This window comes from Periplaneta americana, chromosome 5 (assembly GCF_040183065.1).
Source record: "Periplaneta americana isolate PAMFEO1 chromosome 5, P.americana_PAMFEO1_priV1, whole genome shotgun sequence".
Taxonomy (NCBI): Eukaryota; Metazoa; Arthropoda; class Insecta; order Blattodea; family Blattidae; genus Periplaneta; species Periplaneta americana.
Genome location: NC_091121.1, coordinates 63188210 through 63213037, shown reverse-complemented (window position 1 = coordinate 63213037; position 24828 = coordinate 63188210). Strand labels below are relative to the sequence as shown.

At 34.4% G+C, this 24828-nt stretch overlaps 1 protein-coding gene across 2 annotated transcripts in view; it reads right to left on the bottom strand.

The window, feature by feature from the left end:
- The window catches only part of Rme-8 (receptor mediated endocytosis 8), a 68684-nt gene that overhangs the window by 24402 nt on the left and 19454 nt on the right, over positions 1-24828 (bottom strand). For both annotated transcript variants that reach the window (XM_069825877.1, XM_069825878.1), the window contains exons 11-22: positions 22063-22218; positions 16918-17172; positions 14692-14874; positions 13074-13253; positions 12242-12610; positions 8418-8563; positions 8213-8333; positions 6437-6639; positions 5164-5449; positions 4915-5069; positions 3187-3388; positions 166-357 (exon numbers count right to left, since the gene is read on the bottom strand). In XM_069825877.1, the coding sequence (XP_069681978.1) occupies positions 166-357; positions 3187-3388; positions 4915-5069; positions 5164-5449; positions 6437-6639; positions 8213-8333; positions 8418-8563; positions 12242-12610; positions 13074-13253; positions 14692-14874; positions 16918-17172; positions 22063-22218 (2448 nt within the window). The remainder of the gene's footprint in view (positions 1-165; positions 358-3186; positions 3389-4914; positions 5070-5163; positions 5450-6436; positions 6640-8212; positions 8334-8417; positions 8564-12241; positions 12611-13073; positions 13254-14691; positions 14875-16917; positions 17173-22062; positions 22219-24828) is intronic.

Genomic DNA, 24828 nt, shown 5'->3' with positions numbered 1-24828 from the left:
TATTGTCTGAAAGAGCAAATGGATTATATTTCTTTTCTAGTTACATGCTACTGAAGCAGAGATTTCATTTTAATTTAGGCTAAACACTGTCATATCATTCTTTTAATATATAAATCAGTTAAATTCATACAATATTAACAACACTTTACTTCTAGTTTAACTTACTCTTCCTTCAGGATTCTTATCAGGATGGTACTGCTGTGCAAGCCGATAATATGCTTTCCTTACAGTTGCCTCTTCATTTTGAACACCCCTGCGCAAGCCTAGTACCTCATATGCATCATCCACAGACATGGCAGGAGGTTTCTTCTCAACTTCCTTTTTCCATGCCTCCAGCACATCTTTCAGTAACTTTACCTATAACATTCAGTATAAAGACCAAATTCAGGTACTCACTTATCGAAACACGTCTCCTAATATAATATGAAAACCACTTAAACCATCAAGCTACTACATATAATATAGTCACGCACGCATGGACGCACGTATACATATATGCAGTATCAGAGTAGTTAAGGCACTGACTGATTCCCTGTGCACCTTATGGGATCATGGATTTTTCCAATTGATCTTAATCTTAGTGGCTGCCCTATGATCCTGGGGTCAACTCAACCTAGAAAAAAAAAATGAGTACTGAGAGTTTTTATGGAGGATAAAGGTGATAAAAAAGCAAGCTGACATCCCTACTGCTACTAATGTCCATTGTCTACTACAGTGAGAACTTAACCTCTCACTACCATATGGGCTCCATGGTCTGCTGCTGCAGCAACAGCACCAGCACCAGCATATATTTTCGAAGATACAGTACTGTTACTACCTTGTGCATCTTCATGGTCTGTAACTACAATACATATTTTCATTTACAATAGACTACTGCCATATCATCCATTTAATGTAGGAATTAGATAAATTCATACAATATTAACAATGCTTTATTTTCAGTTTAACTTGAACTCTTCTTTTAGAATTCTTATCAGGATGATAATGCTGTACAGCCACCTTTGCGCGCGCGCGCACACACACACACACACGCACACGCACACGCACACACACACACACAGATATATACTATAGTTTTCGAAAGTACTGTCTCATTACAGAAGAAATAAAGAAATGTAGTCTCTTTTAATGTAATTATTCAAGTGTCACAGTAACGAGTCTGTTTAAAAACAGTTTAGCTAAATGTCAATTTGATTCTGTTAGTTGTATTTTTTTTTTTCTTTTTGAAAAGTTGGTTTCACCTCTGCAAACTGAATATTCGACCAGCTAAATGTTATCACTAGAGATCACAGAATTTCGCATTCACTAAAAAAATCGTGATAAAAGTATTATATTTCGCGTTTTATCGCGAATTACTTGTAAGATTATCGCAATAATTTCGTATGAATTGGAAAGGGATTTTTATGTTAAAAGATTAAGCTATATGATACATATTACGCACATAAATAATGATAAAAAAGGTTTCATACATCAATTTATTCTTACTTACTTACTTACAAATGGCTTTTAAGGAACCTGAAGGTTTATTGCCGCTCTCACATAAGCCTGCCATCAGTCTCTATCCTGAGCAAGATTAATCCAGTCTCTACAATCATATCTCACCTCCCTCAAATCCAGTTTAATATTATCCTCCCACCAACGTCTCGAAATCCCCAAAGGTCGTTTTCCCTCTGGTCTCCCAACTAAAACTCTATATGCATTTCTGAATTCGCCCATACATGCTACATGCCCTGCCCATCTCAAACGTCTGGATTTAATATTCCTAATTATGTCAGGTGAAGAATACAATACGTGCAGTTCTGCAATGTGTAACTTTCTCCATTCTCCTGTAACTTCATCCCTCTTAGCCCCAAATATTTTCCTAAGCACCTTTCAATTTATTCTACATATTAAAATTAAACACAACTTTAAAACACTGAGAAAAAACATTATTTGTATTATGTAACATCTGTCGTTTTTATTTGTGGAATGAAAGCACAGCAGAAGCGACAATATTATTTCCTTTTATTCTGTTCCTAAAGGTATGGTCACACATCGCTACTTTTGCAGCGCAACTTTTGCAGCTGCAGCTGCAAAAGTTGCATGTCATGTTCACACGTAAGCCAAAAGTAGCGTGCTGCACGCTACTTTTCGTGCTGTGCAACCCGAGTGCTGCAAAAGTTGCAACTGGAGGTTGCGAGTCTGTTCACACACAAGCCGCTACTTTTGCAGCCGCAGTCATGCTGCAGGTTTCCATCTCCGTGTTGACTTCTGAATATACATTTTGTGGTTATGTTCGCATTATTAAGAAACTCACGCGAAAGCTTCCTTATCTATTATTTGCTTTTCTGTCGTATCTAGTATTCAGAAATTGACATTATTTTTACTATAAAGCTTTTAAAAACGCCTATATACTTAAATGATAACCAACAGTATATTCAAGTAATCAATGTTGGCAACCCTCCTGTTTGGAACTACGCTACGAAAAATTAAAAAAATGAATTATATCGTCAGCAATTATGTTCAGACTGTGTTGTGTATTTAATAACTGTTACAAATAATTTATTTTCATCACATTTAACATTAAAATATATCCAAACAATAAAAGTATCATTGGTACATTTGGGTGGTAACACTGGTTGCAACCGCAGCAAAAGTTTCAACAAAACCAATATCAAAAATGCTGCGGCTGCAACTCTGAGAACCCTGTTCACACATCGCTACTTTTAAGCTGCGCGCAGCATGGAAAAGTAGCGGGCAGCAGGTTCGGCAGCCGCTACTTTTCGGGTTGCACCGTTGTTCACATGTCGCAGTACAAGAGTTGCGCAGTTTTTTGTACTGCAGCGCTGCAAAAGTAGCGATGTGTGACCGTAGCTTAAGGTCACTAACAATTAAATTTTACTTTGAGAAGAAGCTTTTTGCAGCAATCAATGCACAGATAAGTATATGATACCCTATGGAGTGGCTGATGGCTGTGAATTGCTACAATGCACCTGTGATTGAATCAAATGCGTTTTGCAGTGAGCAAACACAGAACACACGAGTAGTGAGAAATGGCTGTATTTATAATCTTTAACTACTTTGACTTCTGCTTAAATGTTTTACTATACACTGTTACTCTGCAGGGGGGAATGGATTTAGTCTGACAACACTAAATGCAACACAATACCTCCCAAGAAGAAATGAAGCATTACCAGGCATACTCACAGGTTCATTTATTGGCCAATCAGGAAAGCGTGTGGTATCACAGAGGTGTCTCAGATAGAAGATATTACAGAAGAGCTCTTCATCCAGTTGTGGATAGCGGACAACTGGTATTGGACAGTATTGATATAGAGCTCGTGTGTTGCTGCGCAGTCTTGGACTAAACTCTGCAATGTGTGCTGCCACCTTTTCTATCAGCATCCTCCTGTAAGGTGGTAAAATACAGATTTATATTAGACACACAACACTTTCTTATAGGAACTCAAGGTAAGAGATAAAAATCGAAGCTAGAGAGAATAAATGTGCTATTTTCTACAAGATAAAGGTTTCTGAAATAATGAAAAATAAACTGTTTCATTGCAAATGACAGATACTTTTAAACTACATATTTCATGCAGTACTGAGGTTGTATTTATTACTGCCACAATAAGTGAACAGCTGTGCACCTAGTCTGTAGACATAAGTTTGACTCATTGAATGAATGGGATTGCTGCTGCTTGGAATGAATGAAGAGGGATGATTTTCGTTGTGGTGTTCGATAATTTCGCGTTTTGGCAAATAACTACGAAATGCAGTACTTACGTTATTTTTGCCATCTCTCCGAAAAGATTGAATTTGTTAACTGTTGCAAATAATTCATATAAAATTACAATTACAGGCGTCTTCGATATGACGCATAATTTTGCAGCTCTGTTTCAAATGTTTTTGGGAGCATATGTTATACTGTTTCATCTGGCACTATTTATTACATAAGAATTAAATCAATTCGAAAATCGATGGCGAAAGTGGCACTTTTAGCTATCACATGCCTTTGTTTACCCTCATTTTTTAGTAAGAGTGGCAGGAGAATAGGTACTGCATATAAATAAAATGTGTCGAATATTTAAGCAAGAAAGAATTCAGACGATAAACAAAATACAGTAGAATCTCTATTATCCATAGTAATGAAAGGGACAGACTGAATGATTAATCGAAAAAACGGATAATTCATACCATAAAAATTTTTGTTAAGTGAAATAATACTAGTACTTACACTTTCGTAATTTCCTCTGTGGTCTTGTATTTAACACGCTTTGCAGGGGATCTCATGTTGTAGATTTATGTACTTTAAACACTTTATTCTTGATTTTTATTAAACACGCACAGTTTAACTACAATCTGGTATTCTGATGCGACATGAGCCACAGTTTCTCTTTCCTCAAACCACTCAATAATCAGAACTTTTTTCGATACTTAGCACAACATGTTTTCTTTTAACAGCCGTGAAAGGCATTTTTATATAGAAGTTATACAGTATGACGTGGCAATTGGAACAGTAGACCATACTCTGTAAGAGTAAAGGCTTGTAATGACTAATAAGTTAATAACACACTCTTGAAAAAAAGTGCGTACTAATATAATGTGTCTTAGTACTTCATGTAGCCTACTGTATTTCTGTAGACAAAAAAAAGAGGGGGGGGGAAGAGGAATACAGTCGGATAATCCGCCAATCAGTTAACAGGGTAACAGATAATCGGGGTTCCACTGTACATGCCACGAAACACTTTCGAAAGTAGTAGGGATGCTAAAACCATGTACTAAATGAAAATCTCAAAATATGTTTTTTATGTCATCACAGTATGTTCTCCATTCTTCATATAAAGAAAAAGCAAAACAGCATTACTGTTAAAAGAGATACTGATATATACCAATTTTTAACCACATACTGACAGTATTAGCTTAACTACTTGCCTCATGTCAGCATTCCATATGGCTTCTGGTGTGTCAAACTCTCCCAGAAATATCTGTGCAAACTTTTCTGCTCCATGGTTCTCCAAATAGTTTACCATAGCTTCTGGGAGCAGTTGTCCCAACACACTCCTCTGCATAATTTCCGACAGGAGTGTCTATGACAGGAAATAAATGGAAAATGCAATTTTTAGAACACAACACAATTTCATGTATGTAAACTACATTACAAAATAAACTAGTAAAACTTACATCACTTCCCTTCAAGGCCTGCTTTGTGTGAGTTAGTTGAAGAAAGCGGGCTACAGGCAGTACATTGGACCCAGTGTACATAAGAATAAAGTAGAACACGCCTGTGATGTACAGAGTTGAGATGCATGGATTGTCTCTCAGCACCTCGCATAACAATGTTGCAACTTTCTCCACTAATACTGGATCAAATGTCAACAGCAGCTGAACTACATGTTGCAGGCACACAGGATCAGACAGCAGACGCTTCACTCTTGGAAGTGGACGAATGATGGCATCATCTGTATCTCTGGGTAAGAGAAATGATGTGCAACTTTTTTTTTATAACATAACTGATGTAACTATGTGATCATTATATGCTGATACTCTTTAGAAATTAGTTCACAAATTTCATTAAGAGAGAAAGGAGGGGGAGGGGGAGAGGGATGGGGGAGAGGGGACTATTTTCTTGATAAACAAGGGCTATTTTTTAACTGTGAATGGTTCTCATTTTGAGCATCTGTGATAAAGTTCGGTTAGTAATAGTGTTTTGTTTAATATTATGGGCTACTCAACATGATTTTACATACTTATTTGTCTCAAGTTTGAAGTCCATGAAACAAGTTTAATAAATAGTTACGAGACATGAAACTGATGAGTGGGTAAAATTTCTACACATTCATATGTAAAATTTAATGGAGATTCGGAATATGTAATTTTAATACAGAGTGCCATTTAAAAAAATAAAGTTTACTATCACAACCTGTATGCCTGAATAACTTTTTGGGACAAATGGTATGATATTGTATGGTTAATCTCCAACACCTTTTTTATTTTTGTAAAATTAAAATTTAAGAAGTTATTAGCAATATTCCATACTTATTGCTTACTCTGTACAGCTTCCCAATGAATCATTTTAATTGACTGCATATGCACTAATCAATTTCAATGGTGGGTGGTCAATAATATTTGAGCAGCGCACGCACATGCGCGCACACACACACGCGCACGCACATGCACATGCACACACACAAGCTGACTTATACGCAAGAAAACACAATTTTTAACATATAGGTATCCTACAAACAAAACTCAGCTCAGACTCCTCGCAGCATGCATGCTATACCCCTTTTACTCCTCTGCAGTAGGCATGAGAGCATGCTGGAAACGGGAGCATACATCATCTGCGCGAGACAGTCACACCCGCTGGTTTCTGCGCACCGAGTTTTCCTTGTTGGATGCCTATAGCTGTATGTTGCATGTATTTTCATACACACTGTAGGACTGACAATGTTACCTGCTAGGGAAGTACTGGCACATCTGTATGAGGATGTTGAGGATGAGAGTTGCCAAATCACTCTCATTCATCACAGGCGTTCCCTTTGCCATCAGGCACCATTTGAGCTGGGGCACTTGCTGCAGAGTCCGCCACCCGTCCATCCCCTGAGCCCAGCATTTTGTCTTTGCTGTCAGCTGATTGCTCTCCCACAGTTCACGCATCTAGTGAAATAACAAATAAGACAACATCCGTCACTGTTATCAGCAGTTACATTACGATTTTGACTTTTCTGATCTCTGAATTAACAAGAAAGTGTGCTGTCAAGTCGTGTATAAATTTAAGATTTGACAACTTCATTTTTGACTGTAACAATATTACCATTGAATTATGTTAGGGAACCTTTTTGCTGCAAAAAAAAATGACTGTTTTATCGTCAAAAATATTTTATTTTTAGCTCTGGACTTCTGTAATTAGACATATAAAACAACAAAATCATATGTAGTGCACTCTGGGTTACAGAAATATAACGAACATATCTTTGAATCTGTTCACAAGTCCCACACAATGTCATCTTTCAGAATAAATAAACAAAAGCAATTTATGATTGATTCATAACAGCAGCTTTAAAACTGTGGAGCAAACCTCCCTGAAATGGTGCTACAACCATCGGTTAGAAAGTTGCTTTGGCAGAATAATCATATGACATGAGAACAACCTGCATATTACTAATTCATGTCTTTGTAATTCAGTTTATTTTTCCTCCAGTTTTTAAGTATTTACAAATTTATACACAAAGGTAAGCCATCTTCATATCTTTTTGGGCAAAAAATGTTAATTAAAAAAGACACATATGCAATGTAAACATTACGCTTCATTATGAAACTCCTTTTTGATATAGGGAAGCTGCATGAATTTATGTAGACACAAATGGAGTCATGGATCTAAAAAGTAAAAAAAAAAAAAAAAAAATCACTGTTCTAAATCAAACACAGAACATGAATGTAGATGAATGTTTTCCACAGAAAAGATATATTTCAATAGTGAAATATATGCAGTCTAAATAGATATACAACTCAGTTAAGTTGTAGATGATTCAGATTCAATATTCAATGTACAGGCTCAGAAACAAAAATGTTGTTTCTGGGTCTGTACATGTTACTTTTATGCATACAGGAGGAAACAGTGGTACCATACTGGAAATACCATATAGAAGTACACCACCATTTACTGCAAGAGTTCATAGAAGACTGCTGTGACGTAAATCATGCAGAAATGAAGTACTAGACGTAATATTGTGTGAAAAGAAAAAAAAATATTGAAAGACGTGAGAGAGATAAAATATTAGTGTTAAAGCAAAAATTGAATAACACCTTAAAATCTACAACAATTTATCTTAGTCGCACAATAAATTATATGCCAAATCATCATTTTTCCTTACACAAAAGGGCATTATGACGGTTACATTTTGATATTTATGGCTTCAAAACTCGCGAAATTATCAATTTTGACCCTAACCATCTGGCAATTAACAGAGGTATTTAAATGACTCCTATCTGGCAATATTTTTTTAATTGGTTATTTTATGACACTTTATCAACTGCTATGATTATCTTTTGGCCCTGGACCCTAGATTCATATAATCCAAGATCCAGGGCCAAAAGTTTCCTAGCATGTGTGGAAATATTAACCTATTAAGTTAATGTGGTGTACAGTATATCTTAGGTTTTAACAACGTACAACATTTCAATATTAACATGTAATAGAAGAGTATACTTCATGCAATATAATTCTCACATCCTTGAAACTGACGGGGCCTTTCCTTTCTCCTGACGCATTGTAATGCCATTCTTTTTCACTCTCCCTTGTCATATTAGGACCAGCTTCTATCACATTGCTCTGAGTTGGAACCACTGCCCTGGAAAAGAAATTCCACAATATCATGACAAAATATCCCTCAGACATAATCTTACGTCTATTAGCTGTAAAACTTCTAGAATACCTGGAAGTATGCAGATGAGCAAGAGTCAGGAGATCCACAAGTATCCGCACTCCACTGGCATCCATAATGTCCTTAACATTGCGTCGATGCAGGATTAGTTTGTTGATAAACATGACTAGCCGATCACGTTCCATTTTATCCATACACTACAAAATAAAAAAAAAAAATATTTGTTGTTGTTTTCCAATGCCAGGCGTTTGACAATAAAGTCATTTGGCCTCTTACACTCCAATATTTTTCAAAGATATTATCATGGTCAGCCACTGAAGCACACATTTTGAGGTGTTCCGAATCCATTTCTTGGTTTGAATTGCACAATGGGCAGTTAGGGGACTGATATATTCCAATTCTATGCAGGTATCTGGCCAAACAGTCATGGCCTGTTGCCAATCTAAATGCAGCTACAGACGATTTTCGTGGTAAATTGGGAATGAACTGTGGATTATGACGCAGAGAGTTCCATTTTTTCCCTTGAGATTATGCTATCAAATTTTGTTTGTTGAAGTACAAGTATGTAGATTTAATAAATCTTTTCACAGAGTAATATGTAGATTTAGTAACAGGTCTGTAAGTAGCAGTGCTGCCCTTCTTTGCTAAAGCATCCGCATTCTTGTTTCCCAAGATTCGACAATGGGATGGTATCCATTGGAATACAATTCTTTTATTGAGTTATATTAATTGAGAGGGCATTTTAGTTATTTTTGCTGTTTGAGATGAAGGTGTGTGTCTAGAGACTATTGATAGAATAGCTGCTTTGGAGTCTGACAATATAACTGCATTCTTAAATTTATATATACATATATGTATATTTGTGTATCAATATTAAATCTATTTCAAACATCAAGTTATGAATACAGTATTTAAAAAAAAAAGTAAATAGACTTTTTAAAAATTCTAAAGTAGTAGTTGTTGTTTTCTAATGCCAGGTGTTTGACAAAGTCATTTGACCTCTTGCACTCCAATATACAAAATTCTAAAGTGGAAATCCCGAAAAAGACGCCATTTCACGAAAGAAACATCGTACAATTATTATGTAGATGGATTTTAGGTGGAAGTTGGAATAAACTCGTGCACACTCAGCCACCCAAGTGGACCCAGTGTTTTATTTCCAGGGTTGAATTTTGATGTGGGCAATGAATGACAGGTAAATTTTGTCCAGAGCCTTCTCGTTCAAAGACAAGATTATTTTACGAGCTGCTAATCTACAAGAGCCTCTCAGCTTCAATTCCCTTCCAAGAAGTAAAACAGATCATACTGAAAACTTATGAAACAAACGCAGTTTTTCTCAAAGTTCAAGTAAATAACAATATGCATGTGTCAAGTGAGAGTAGTTGCAGAGGTATGAAGTGCTGCAATGTAGCTAACATGAAGTAGTTGAACAGTGCGAGGTAAAGATGATATCTTCATATTTCATACTTTGAATCCTGATTAGAAAACGATCATTTTCTGGCCTCTTAACAGTTTACATCCTCAGTCATAGATTCCATCCTTACAACCAGTGAAGAGGAACAATCCGGTTTCACTTTTAATGGGAAACGGAATGGTTTTTTTTAGCTTACACCGAATTTTCTGCTAGTGCAGCTAGTATCTTTAAAATTAAAAGAAAAAAAAATCAAGTTCCTAACATAATGATTGTTATTTTAGATGTGTGCACTTGTATTCATACAAGCAAATTTTAAAATATTTTTTCACATAGTATGTAAAGTGACTAAAGAAAAAACTACGCACCTAAAAGTTGTCTCACACCTTAAAATATCCTAAATGACCCACTGTAATGCTGTACAAATTACGACCAACTTTTTGCGTATCTATAGTTTAAATATTAGCAAATAATAATGATTTTTTTCCATGCATTTACATATAAGTCTCCTTAAAGTGAAGATGGGTGAAATATTGTGTTTCTATTTCGGATTTTCCCTGCACAACAGTGAAGACGATTTTGGTAAATAGTCACACTATGGTCGAGAATAAAAGCACGTACTAGGCAGCAGAAATGCAAAGATGCCAACTTTTCCTCCCACTTTATAACCACTACTGCCAACTTTTTATAGATATATGAAAGCACTTCTGTAGAACAAGTATGATTACGAGAATTTTCATAATGATTTGACGCTATGTTCCTTTGCTAGAATTAGTGCTTGATCTGAAACAGAATTTGCTGTAATATCCCTTTCATTCCATAAAACAAAATTAAGTGTGAAAGTCGTGATTTATGAATATTCTTCCATATGCTGTTCACCTGCCACTGAAAATGGGTACATTTATCCGCGGATTTACCTTGCACCTTTGTGTAATGAGGTCTGCATGTAATTTATATATATATATATATATATATATATATGTTGAGAATGTGGATCTTGCTCGTATATCTGGACTACATTGTCACCCTCTATCCCGTAATAAAATGGATCTTCCACATTCCAAAGGTTTTAGGAAAACTTTTTATTGAGTGGTGGAGAAAAGAGACGACTTTTTTGTCTGAGGACATGAGTATTGAGTAGACTATTAACTTATTTACATCACTTTTCTTCACTGTAGAAACTGCTCAACTACAATAAGTTTATTGCACTACCCAATATGTCTATGATCACCACATGCACATAAGTACACATATTACATTAATAAATTATTGTATTTGTAAAATTTATACAGATTTAAAAGAGTTTATGAAAGTTATTTAGTTTCCTCTACCATTGTTGAAGATCACTGATTCTGTGTCTTCTGTTAAAAAGAGCTCATAGTACTGTAGTGAATTTTTTCTCATGTAAACATAGCAGGATATGTAGCACATAAATAAAAACATAAATAATTTCCTAACTACAGGAATCAGCAGTTCACTAAAAGAAAAAAATAACAAATAAATTGAAAAAGATGAACATTTTTTCAAAGTCTATGAAACGTTTTTCTTTCAAAATTCTTAATAGTACTGGACAAAAACAGTTGAAGCCTGATGAAATTAGGATTACATATAACTAGGGACACTGTAAAATGGCGAATAAAATACATCAAAATCGGCAAATAAAACTAATGTGATTCTTGGGTGAAAAAAAAAAAAAAAAAATTTAAATATGTAAATCATGAAAAAATCCTAAAGAGTCGGTATTTAAACATGTAAATCGTAAAGAAAAAGTATGAATTTAAACATGGAAACCACTTTTAAAAATTAGCAATAAAACGCTCATTATCCTGCATGCTTCCCCAGTATTATTAAGGCTGGTTACACACTAGATGGAGAAAAATGTCAAGTGAATATTAAACACATTTAGGCCTATGTTCATTTGCACCCTATGCCAGACAGCTTCATTGCCAAAGTATCAAAATACATTATTCCGTAAGTCTTCGTCTAGTACTCTTGCTGAAAATGTGATAGATATTTTTTACACATTTCATCGTACTGAGTTAGTGTGTAACGAACCTAAGCATTGAACATGCACGACAAACAGATTTTCATTTTTCACAGCTGAGTAGCCATGCTTTCCACATGATAAAACATGAAATACAAACCCAGATTTTGAATGCTTCGTTATCGAAAAATAAAATTTCGTGATCGATGAATGTGTGATTCAGCAATATTTGCAAAAAAAAAAAAAAAAAAAAAAAAAAAAAAAAAAAAAAAAAAAAAAACCCGCGTTTAATGTAAAAAACTTCCAAATTCACCAAAAAAGGGGGGGGGGACAAGCAAAATTCGCGACAAATCGCAATCGCAAAACGTGTTTAAAGAACGAGTTTCGTTCATATCTATAAAAATTTTAACTCTGACAAAATTAGGAGAAATTTGTGAAAAAATCATTTGCAAAAATCGAGTGTCCCTACACATAACTCACCCTTTCTAACATGCCAACTATGTACTTCGTGTCACTAAAAGGACCAATATCTTCATGATGGCGACCATATACAATTGTCATTGCTTGCAGACACATACATTTCATCTCTGCTTTGGATGTCAATAGAAACCGATGGTACAAGTCATTAAAGAACTCGTACGATTTTCGGATTGGAGAGTCTGGAGAATCTTCCTTTTCCAGAAGAAGGCGCAAGTAATATTCTCCAATTCGTACTTCATCCGCAAGGCACTGGTACTGCACTTCAAATTCATGGTGGTTCCATGCAATCAGAGCATTGCCTGCAAGGTCACGATCACTGACAAACATACGGATCTCATTTTCGAGGGCATCACGTAGCTCTTCTCTCGTCTGAAAAGAAGAAATACTTATTATGTACAACTTACGTGAAGTTCTCAAGTGGATCCCTATTCAGAAAAATACATAATGTGAACAGACTATCATACATTTATACGAACATACTATAATCATTGCAATAAAGTTAAAAGTTAACCCTTTACCTACAAGATAGAGGTTAAGGTACCCTCTTTTGCAGACAATTTATTGGCATTAGTAGCAATAGGGATATCAGTACTATGCATTGTCGCCTTTACCCACAAGGCTGAGTGAACCTTTGGGCCATATTGCGGCCAGATGGATTAGATGACCTTCCGGTTTGGAGTGCATTCATTTGTTGTTATAAATGAATGCTTCAAAATTACTTTTTCAACAGAAGTCACATATTTTATTAATTTGATTTTATACTCTTTTTCAAGGGAGTCTTCCATTGTATCAGAAATTATTATGGTGGTATCATCATCATTGCACAACTCACCTTGTGGTTCCAGATCAGGTTTGGCAGTGCATGGTCCTGAGTGAATTTGTAATAGAACAAACTCCAGTTAGCTTCACTCTTGATCCTCTCTCTTCTCTTTCGCAGAACTATCGGTCTTTCTTTATACTTATCTTCTCTTCTCTCGAGTCCCATTCTATCACCCCAGTGCCTAAGGGCATTCTGTATTAGAAATGTTACAACTTTAGGTTACGTGGTTTTGTAATAGCACTTTAAAAACAAAACACACAAACAGAAAATTGAATGTTAACATCTGCAGACATTTAGAAAAATAACTAGACAAGCAAACTATCTCACAGTGAGACAGAGTCTTAAGTAAACCTTTATTCAAACACTGATATATATTATAATAAGAATCAATTAAGATAATGTTCCCTCTTCAATCCTCAAGTGTTTATGATTATGAGACAGGCTCTTAAGGATCAGTAGAAAAAAAAATAGAAATTAAATGGAAAAGAAAGGAGAAAAATTTTAGTAAAAGGAAGAAAAAGGGAAAGGGAAATAGGAAGAGATGGAGCAGGGGCAATAAAAATAGTGGCAGCAGCAGTATCAACAATAAAGAGACAAATAACTAAAAATACATACAAGAATTAATATCAATAGATCATATAACTGGATGTACAAATATAGCCAACACAAACTACCTGCATTCACATAATATTGCTGTAAATACCATATCAGGCACCAGAAACCAAACTCTAATTTATTAGTGAAGAAGAAAACAGTCCCTATCATAAGTACAAAGCTAGGTGTGCAATAGAAAAAAAATTATAAAAACTGACAAAACTATTCTAGTAAAAATAAATCAGACATTGCTCTGCACAGTCTATTAAAAAAAAAGGTTTCTATTCTCACTCTCAATTGCCATCATAATATCAACAAATCAGAAAATGAAACGTTATCAATACAGTTCTGCTCTGAAGTGAATAAAGAGAAACATGTGAGTTTGAGTCTCATTTACGAAAACATACATCATCAGCTAAGAATGAAAACCTCTTATCTCAATTAAAGAAAAATGCTTTTTTGACTTAAATGGAAGATAATCTCGTAACTCATCTGTAAAAAGTGTAAAAACAACTGTTCCTGTTTCTTATTTAAAAGTTAAATTTGGTCAATTATGTTTTAAAAATATAAAAATGAAGTCTACAGACAATTTTTTATTCGTCCTGTAAAGTTTGGTTTTCGTGAGATACGAGGTTTTCATTCTTAAATGCTGATATGATATAATTATTATATTATAGTTCACAGACAAAGTACATACAAGTAATCATTTAAACCGTTACATTACACACTTTATAATTTTACACAAAGATATACCGGTACTATTATTTAAATACAAAATGATGATATTGTAATGAAAAATTGAATTTTGACCCTAATATTCTCAAAGCAGAGAGATCAGTTACACTGAAAACATGCATAATATTGTTCGACTGTAATGAATATATCAAACAGCTTGGAACAAGTTATGTCAGATTGAACTGAATGTTAGATGAAGAAACACCAGAAATGATGATCATAAGTGGACTATCAATCATGAAGATGTGGAATCAATAGGAACAGAATAATTTTATAATATTAAACCATTGCATATTATTACCTCCATATGTTTTTCCAAGTATTTTATCTGGCGCTCGATGGCAATCCAATGTTGTCCTCTCTTATTCTTGCTTGCATGATCCTGAGCCATCTTAAGATTGTCTCTAGTGTTCAAATGCTCTTGTTCTAATACAGAATCTGGAACTTTCTCTTCTGAATCAAGGTAAGTGAGGAGACCAGAAGGCTAGAACATAACATCCCAAAAATATAAGTGAATATCTATGCACAGAGTGCGCCATTCGACTCCTGATGGGGAACATGTGCACAAGCCATGCATGAGATGCTGGTCTAGGTTGAGTCATTATTGATCCATAACCTCCCGCGTATTTCTAGTCATACAACTTTGATTAAGAATAACATGCACACAATTATATTTTTATTTCATAATAAGCTGTATTATTAGGAGCTGCTTAAAATGGTGTCAGTCTACATTCACACATTCCCGACTCTTTTGATAAAATTTTCGGATTTTCTATAGCACACAACACTGAAGCTCTTTTTGACGAAAAAAGTGGAAAAATGACCTAATTTTCAGAGGGAAAGTAGTTTAGAATGTGAAGAATTCGTATAGGACGTCAGTTGACTTGAAAACATATCATAAAATGGATAAAAATCGGAAAGAACTGATCGGTGTAGATAACCTAAAAGTGATTATTTAACTTGTGAAATAAAGAGGTAGAACACTTCAAAATATAACGCGAAACGAAATTTTCACTTCACTTAGTATATGCAAGGCATACAATTATCTCAAAATTGGGTCAACCTCGTCAAACTGTGATCCTGATACACAGTGAATCGCTCTTGACCATAATGTTATAGTTGCGATATATAGTCTGGATCAGTTTACTTAATACTCTAAGGGTGAAACCTAACCATTTTTCCCCTATTACTATATATGCTAATGGATTATAGTGATTTTCTAGCTCTCAGGTTGAATTTTATTTTACCAACTTTGTTTCGAATTTCGGGTACTGACCAATACTACAACTGGCAGTTATTTTCTAAGTGTTATGTTGGCAGCAATGATTTCGGTTTACAATAAAGCAAACTGATGAAAATGCAAGCAAGTAAATACATTTTTAGGTAAGGTCTGATGAATCGTAAACTCTTTAGTCAAAGCAATAAATTTCATGTTGCCAACAAAATAAATTATAATATTAGATCATACTAATCCCAATTACCAACATAATATGCGAGAAGTCCAAGAGGAAAATATATTATTTCATAAATAAATTATTGAACCATTTAGGAAACACCTCGCAACATAAAGATGAGATGTGGTAAATAAGCAAGACATTGTTATTGTTAACACTATATTATTATTATTATTATTATTATTATTATTATTATTATTATTATTATTATTATTATTATTATTATTATTATTTCAGTACGTAGCATTGTGATTTTACCCCTCTTTGGTGATATCTGGTATTAGTTGGCAATACTGAAAAGATGGCCAAATTAGACTTTCAGGAACTACTCTTACATGATCCTCACTATATACAACATTGCTGTTGTTAATTAATGCTTAGTTCTTGACAAGAAAGTCATTAACTCTCTTGCTCTCTAATAGAGGAGAGTAATGTAGCAAAAGTATAACCATTTTAATGTAGACACTATTTTTTTATGGTATGAAGATTATATCACCGTACAATATAGTTATTATTGCAATGTGAATTGCATTCATTTCAACCATAGCTAGTAACTACATTAACATTCATGTTTTAATGTTCTTTCATTTTTATCCAAAAGTATGTTACGTCTAATAAGAGTAAGTTAATATGCAGTATTTATATCTATGTCGTCTCATAAATGTCTCCTATGGAAATAAGTAGAAATTTCATGTTACCAGATACTTCGAGTTGAACACAGGTGATGAGAAATGTTGTTGTTGTTTTCTAATGCCAGGCGTTTGACAAAGTCATTTGACCTCTTGCACTCCAATATTTTTCAAAGATATTATCATGGTCAGCCACTGAAGCACAGATTTTGAGGTGTTCTGAATCCATTTCTTGGTTTGCGTTGCACAATGGGCAGTTAGGGGACTGATATATTCCAACACAGTTTGGAACCAGCTAGTGAGCCTACATCTAGACTGATTATTTTAATTAATGTCGTACTAAAAATTACAGCCACTGCCTTGAGTAAAATGAAAATAACATATTGTATTCTTCCTGGTCTGCATTAAGTACTATGGGCATCTTAAAAATATTATGAGTCTCACCATTATTCTCTTGAGCAAACCCATTGCAGTGGGATGGCCAGTCACCCAGAGTCCTACCAGATGACGTGACAGCTGTCGATGTGTAAGAACACGACCATCAGTGCCATGATTAAAGAGAGCAGTAAGTAGGTGGCGTGGTAGTGCTCCCTCTGCTAGAGCCAGATCCTGCATACGAGCAGCCACTTCCGCCTCTCCCTCCTCTATCACAGCTCTCATCACCAGACCTGCTCCTTTCACTACAGCCAGTGAAGGATGCTACAACAAACAAATATTTAACACTAGCTGTACCCGTGCGCTCCGCTGCACTTATTAGAAAATAACATAAAGTAATTACATAATTAAAATAGGACATTGGGTCCAAGGAACATTTGTCTCTGATAGAAGAATAAATAGTTTAATATGCTACTTAATTTAAATTGTATTTAAATAATTAAAATGCTATCATTTTTGACCAGAGACCACTCATTTGGTGCAAATATAATTCGTTTAACATTTTTCTAAATTAGTCTTGAATGCATCCTTTAATAAATCACTCCAAATTAATAGAGTTGATTGTGTAAAAATGTAAGAATTCACGATCTCCTATGCACTACTGCCATAGAATGAATAAATTTGTTTTTCTTCCTACTAAAAAAATTTAATATTTTGCACATAGCAGTTATGGAACAACGACACTATAATCTGAGGCGGCGGTGGAAATATATTGTATTGTTATTTTAAAATTCTTGTATATCCTTAAATATCAGTCCTATCAAAATTTTGCCTGGAATAAAACTTATCGGAAATCATTTTGAAAGAAACTTTTGTTATGTAACATTTTTCACAAAAATCAATAATAAGCGACATATTTCGGTTTATTTAATTCAGGCCCCCTTATAAATGAAGTATTTTGAATGCTATATAGCCTAAAATCTAAGTTACAACGAACTTAATTTATATTCCAATTTTCATCGAAATCCATTCAGCCATTATCGCGTGAAAAGGTAACAAACATCCAGACAGACAGACAGACAGACAGACAGACAGACAGACTTAAATATCAGTCCTATCAAAATTTTGCCTGGAATAAAACTTATCGGAAATCATTTTTAAAGAAACTTTTGTTATGTAACATTTTTCACACAAATCAATAATAAGCGAGATATTTCGGTTTATTTAATTCAGGCCCCTTTATAACCCCCCCCTTTTAAATAAAGTATTTTGAATGCCATATAGCCTAAAATCTAAGTTACAACGAACTTAATTTATATTCCAATTTTCATCTAAATCCGTTCAGCCATTATCGCGTGAAAAGGTAAAGGTAACAAACATCCAGACAGACAGACAGACAGACAGACAGACAGACATACAAACAAAAATTTCAAAAATGCGATTTTCGGTTACAGGATGATTAATTATACATGTTAACACCAATTATTTTTGGAAAATCGAAAATTACCAGAAAAATTTCGCTTACAGATTTATTATTAGTATAGATTGTTGAGGTCTTAAACTGTGAAGAATGAACATTAAGAGAGATAGAAAGATTATTCTCCTAGAAGAAAACATAATGACATGTACTTTGCATACTTTTCATTATGTCCTAACATATGGTATAATCTTTTGAGAAAATTCGCCCAATACAATTCAAATATTTACACTACAAAAGAGAGCTGTTAGGGCCACAGTTTAAGTATTTCAAACTATTAGTGGTAAGCCATTCTTTAAAAATATTTATGAAACCTTAAATTTTATCGAATGTGTTCATACAACTATTTTAATTATTTATTGTATTTTAGTTATATTTTAAGAATTTAAATTCATGAACACTGTTGAATAGTAACCACAATACATAATTATTTTTTATCAAATATAACTTGAATAACTTTCCTATTAAGTCAGACAAGCACCAGTACAATACAAGAAATAAAGACATCATCATCATCATCATCATCATCATCATCATCATCATCATCATCATCATCATCATCGAACCTTTGAACTCAACTTTATATTAAAATAGTTTCATTCATGATGGTCTTTAAATATGTGGTACAGTCATTAAGTTCTAAATATGTGGTACAGTCATTAAGTTCTAATACTGAGCACATAGTGGCGTTGTGGTGCACTATAGCGCATCGGTGGCGCCATGGTATGATACCTTGTCAGTTAGTCTCTCGACCCAACAAGAAACAGTTGAGTGCATGCATTGTAAGCAGAACTACGGTCTTTGTTGTGAAGGTGATTTGAATGCGCACATCGGAACCCGAGATGTCACAGTTTAAGCAATGGGCAAACATCAAGTTCTGCCAGAAATTAGGCAAAACTGCTGCCGAAACGTTTCAAATGATGCATCAAGTTTACGGTGAGGACGCAGTGAGTCGCAGTGTTGTGTTTAGGTGGCACCGACGTTTTTTGCAAGGAAGAGACAGTTTGGAAGATGATGTGCGTACTGGTCGGCCACAAACAATTCGAACTGAACGCAAGATCCAAGAAGTTGCAACGTTGGTGCATGCTAACCACTCCCAATCGGTAGGCGATATCGCAGCAACAATAGGGGTCAGCCATGGTACTTGCTACAAAATTCTGTCTGATGACCTGAACATGTCTCGTGTTACCCAGCACAGTGTGCCACGAATCCTGTCGCAAGACCAACGTGATGATCGCATGACGATTTGTGGTGACCTCATCAGTAGTGCTGACGATGATCCGACGTTTCTCAACCGGATAATAACCGGAGACGAAACTTGGTGTTTCCTTTACGATCCGCAACTGAAACGACAATCCGCCACCTGGAAAACGCTGTTATCACCACGACAGAAAAAACCGCGACAAGACAGGTCAAAAGGCAAGGTGATGCTTGAACTGTTTTTTGATTCAAATGGAATTGTTCACATGGAATTCATCCCAGAAGGTGCAACTGTGAACAAAACCCGGTACAAACAGATCCTTGGCCGTTTACGAGATTCAATTTGCCGTAAGCGACCTGAGCTATGGCGTACAAAGAATTGGCTGTAGCTATATGACAACGCCCCTGCACATCGCTCTGTCCTTGTCCAAGAGGAACTTGCAAACTTGCAAGACAACAGGTGACAGTTCTTCCACACCCTCTATACTCACCTGATCTCGCACCATGCGATTTTTTTCTCTTTCCTCGCATGAAAGCAACTCTACGTGGGCGTAGATTTCATTCTTCTGAAGAGGTCATGACTGCCACAAGAGAAGCCATACGGGACCTTCCTGCCATCTTTCAACGGTGCTTCCAGCAGCTATACCAACGTTGGCAAACATGCATAACGGCCAACGGAGACTATTTTGAGGGAGGATGTGGTTCTGTTTAAATGTATGCCGTGTTATGCGGCATCTTGTGATACATCCAGATTCTTGTGGGAGCCTACCCTCCAGGCGTCAAGTCTTAGAACTTAATGACTATACCACGTATATAATAGCCTACCAAATTATCTTAAAGAAATATCTGCCACATCAAAAGTTTAAGAAAGTTCTCTACAAAATTTTAACTGAAAACTACTTTTACAGTGCAAATGAATTTATTGAAAACTACTGTAACTGACTAGTAAGAGAGTGGTTTACTTAAAATATCTACTTTTTCTTTTCAAGGTCCTGATTTCAAGATGAGACATTTCTCATTGCTCTCAGACAAATTTTATAGCCGAAGTTGGCCCCAGCCTGCATTTACACAACAATTAGTAACATATGGTGTCTCGAGAAGTTATCATTAATGTGAATTGTTAATTTTTAAATTATTTGTAACTTGTGTTGCAAATTTTGTATTTTGTAATTATGGTATAAAAGTTGCATGTTCCAAACTATGTATGTGATCAGTTGGACGCAATAAATGAATATGAACATAAATAATATTTCTTTTATTTGCATCAAGACATGCTTCTATTGCTGCTATTTTGCCTGAGCACAGAATCAATTTATAAAAAATGACAAATGACATATAAATTCCATTGTTTTCTTACATCTTAATAAGATATTGAAATTGGAAAGAAAAAGAAAATGCTCATCTCACGAAACTGTATGAACCTTGATTACGTTTTCTCTGTTAATATAGTGCAATACACAAAAATAAAAAATTAACACTAGAGCAAAAGTACAACAACAATTTCAGTGAAGATATTCTCTCTACAAAACAGTATTAAGACTGACAATTTGTGTTGAACAAGTCTTGTGTTAGTATTCGATCTCTTGAAGTTTCAACCATCCTATTGTGCTATACAGATAACACTAAGATATTGTAGATTTCTTATTCAAATCAGGACAAATAAAAAGTATTAATATTTGACTAAGTTGCGAAGTATAATTAAAACAATGCTTGCATATGACTCAAAGATACTATTGATTTTTAATTTTTCAAATACAGTACTTAATTTTATACAAAATATAAATCCATGTACGTTCTTTACATGAATGTTTTTCTTTTTCAATTTGAAATTTAAATAAACTGATTTTACCTACGCTTATTTTTTCATTTTGAGATTTAAATAAACTGATTTTGCTCATATGCAAGACAAAATTGAACATTATCCGAATAACTCCAGTTTTTTTTTTACATCAAGAAACTCGTGTTTGATGTACTTAGAAAAAAATACATAATTAATAAAACATGAATGTATTTGTAGATAAACTTCTACAGAAAGTCGAAGTTTGATATAGTGACAATAAATATCAAGAAAGAAGAAAACTGACCTAATAATGAAGGCAAAATATTCAAAGACGATAAAAATTAGCTTTTCATTAAAGAAATGATTTTAGAAAGTTTACATTTGTTTTTCATTATTGTCTTAAATAACTTACCTTCTCTTTGTACCAAAAGATTGAAGTTCAAAATTCTGTACCTATGCAAAAATTAAGAATGCAATTACAGCTGTTTTTACTAATAATACAACTTCTTATCAATATAAATGACTTAATTTTCGTGAAAATAAAAAATGAGTTGCAATTTCAGTGGCAAATGAACATAGCATGAAAGTATTAAAATCATTCTCACTTTTATTTCAGTTTCCAAAGTCAGTTTAGAAGACTTGAGCTTTCTTTAAATATACCGTAAAACATACCAAATATCCAAAATTAATCTTCAGAGCATGTTTATCTAACAATAAATTGCAATTTAAATGGTCACTTTGCATGTGCTATTCATACCTGAAAGAGTCTGAAAAGAGAGCGTCCCCTGTCAGCAACCATCTCAAGCAGTGTATCAAAATGTTTGCCATCTGTTGTTTCACTGTATGGTACACATAATGCAAATGTGAGAAAATCCAACATAGATGATACAACAAGCGCCCCTGTCCCATGACTCTGAAACAGTATCAGAGTCAATTCAACTTTATTATTTACAGATCTCGTAACAAAATATTTAAAAAAGAATGAACAGAAAAGTTTCTCCATTTTTTAACACTAGTGTTGACTGCTATAACAGTTTTCTTAGTAATGAGGACACTCACTAAAAAGTACAACTTAGGAGAGGAAGGGACTATTTTATTTCTCTGACCAATACAATTATTTGACTAGAAATGAAACGAAATTCAATTAGATTTACTAGTGAAAAATTGTTACTGTGAAGTATGAGATCACATTATAACAAAGTAAGTAAAGTTTCGTGAATGAATACAGATTTCAGTTTCAAGAAAACGAAATTCATCATCTCAACTAAGTAGGCAGCATTAGAGAGTATATTCCGTAACAAAACATCGGAAAACTGTATAAAAGTATCATATCAAGAAATAAGGAAATTGTTTTCCAGTGGATACCATCCCATGTGGGCATGCTTGGCAAGGAATAAACAAACAACCACCCAAGTCACAGAAAAGCCTAATTTTAACAAAAAAAAAATCCATATTAATAAAGGACCATTTAAGTGTGCTTAAATGCAACAGGCTCATATCAGTAGATTTATTGGCATGTAAAGTAACTCCTGCGGGACAAAATTATGGCACATTGGCGACACTGATGTAACCTCGACAGTTGCAATAAAACATAATTTATAATTTTTATTGTAGAGATACAAAAATGTATATATTTGATAATTTTTTATTTTAGTGGATGAGCATGCAAAAAACATGCTGCACAAATAGAGGGCAACGAAAATGTGTTCATTTTATGGCTTCTGGTATTTAACTACATTTGAAAATGTATGAAACATAGATATATATATACAGTGGCAGTGCGTCAATAAGAGCACAAGAGCACATGAACACCTTGTTTCCATTAATGCACAACTAGTTTTATTATTTAATACCGTATTGACGTAGTGGGGATTTATAATATCAGTATCGAGTATTTTAAACTTCCCGCATCTTGCATAAACTTCTTATGTAAACTTGGCAACATCTGTTCACGTACAAGCCATGCTCTTTTCAAGAAGGTTACAGGAATTCCATGCATGCGCAGGAGAAAATTGTCTTTCGCTGCCGCTTATGACTTGTAAAGAGCACAAAGCGTTAAGTGAACAGTGAATCTATCCTACAGATGTCAGGTGCATCGATGCCTATCGTTCATGTGCTATATCTCGAGGAGGAAATTTAATAGTCTGTATTTTAGCCTGTAGTTGTCAGCACCTTACTGTCAGAACGTTTACTTTATGTGAATGTGTGTACAGTGCTGCTACAAGAGTATAGTTTGTGAATTACTATACTACAGTGTCAGCATAATAGCATAGTTTGGCTTTCAAACACGTGCTGGCTGAATGTGATGGTGGTATGAATTTAAATATCTGTATGGTGGTGTATATTATTTAAGAATATTTACTGGCATGTATTTATAGTAATCAATCTATGCGAATGGGATTACAGTATTGATATAGGCTATAGTGTATCAGTCTGTTGTGAATCAAAATATATTACTGAACACACGCTTTTGTAAATAACGGTATGTATTAATTTTTAACAAACCTAAACAATGAACTCTGTTCAAGTAATTTTGAACAGTAAAGAACTGGGTAAACTGGCTTACGAGGAAAAATTGGAAATAAAAAGACTGGGATTCATTATTATTATTATTATTATTATTATTATTATTATTATTATTATTATTATTATTATTACATGTTGTTTTGAATTTATATACGGTTTTTTCGGTAGTGAAATATTGGAATCATGACCTTTCATATTAGGCTAAACGTACAATTTCAAACTCTCTTCGATTTTGGAACACAAAATTGTGAATACACACAATATTTTATCACGAGCTGCCACTGGATATACAAATAGACTCGTTCATAACATGGCAGCAATACACAGCATCTTCCAGTGAATGCGTCTATACCTGTTTTTTTTTTTTAAAGATGGGACATGGCATTAGCGCTACAATTGGAAAAACAACTGAATGTTACATAGTGTGGTAGGCTTGTTGCTATGGTAACAACAGTTGAGTTGCCAAAATTACAGTTCCCACGTGGTGAGTACTCAGTAGCCCTCTTGGAGACATTTATTGTGCACACAATGTTAGCATTGATATGTTTCGTCTTTCATTCTTTGTTGATTTTTGTATTTTTTTTTTACCTTCGTGTAAATTGTCAATTAATGTTTTAACATCAGCCATCTAACATTAATCTCATCAGCTGACAGCGTGTTAGTCCATATTGGCAACACAGGGCTGTAGTTCCAAGCTCAGCCGCTTGACTGTCATGTTCCATCTTTCGAAAAAAACAGGTATAAGTAACTTAAGGTGATTGTTTTAATTTTTTTTAGGTCTATTGCATCCAATATTCTACTTGTTCTCTACTTTGTTGGTCAGCGGCAATTGCAACCTCACAAGATGTCTTGCAGAAATATCTGCAGTCTCAATCAACTTTCTGGTCCAAGAAACAACTGGCCAGCAATTTTATTCGCACAGAATTCTTTCATATTTTATAAACCTGCTTTCTTTCCTAAGAAAGTCATGGTTAAGATTTCTTATCTTCTTCTAAAA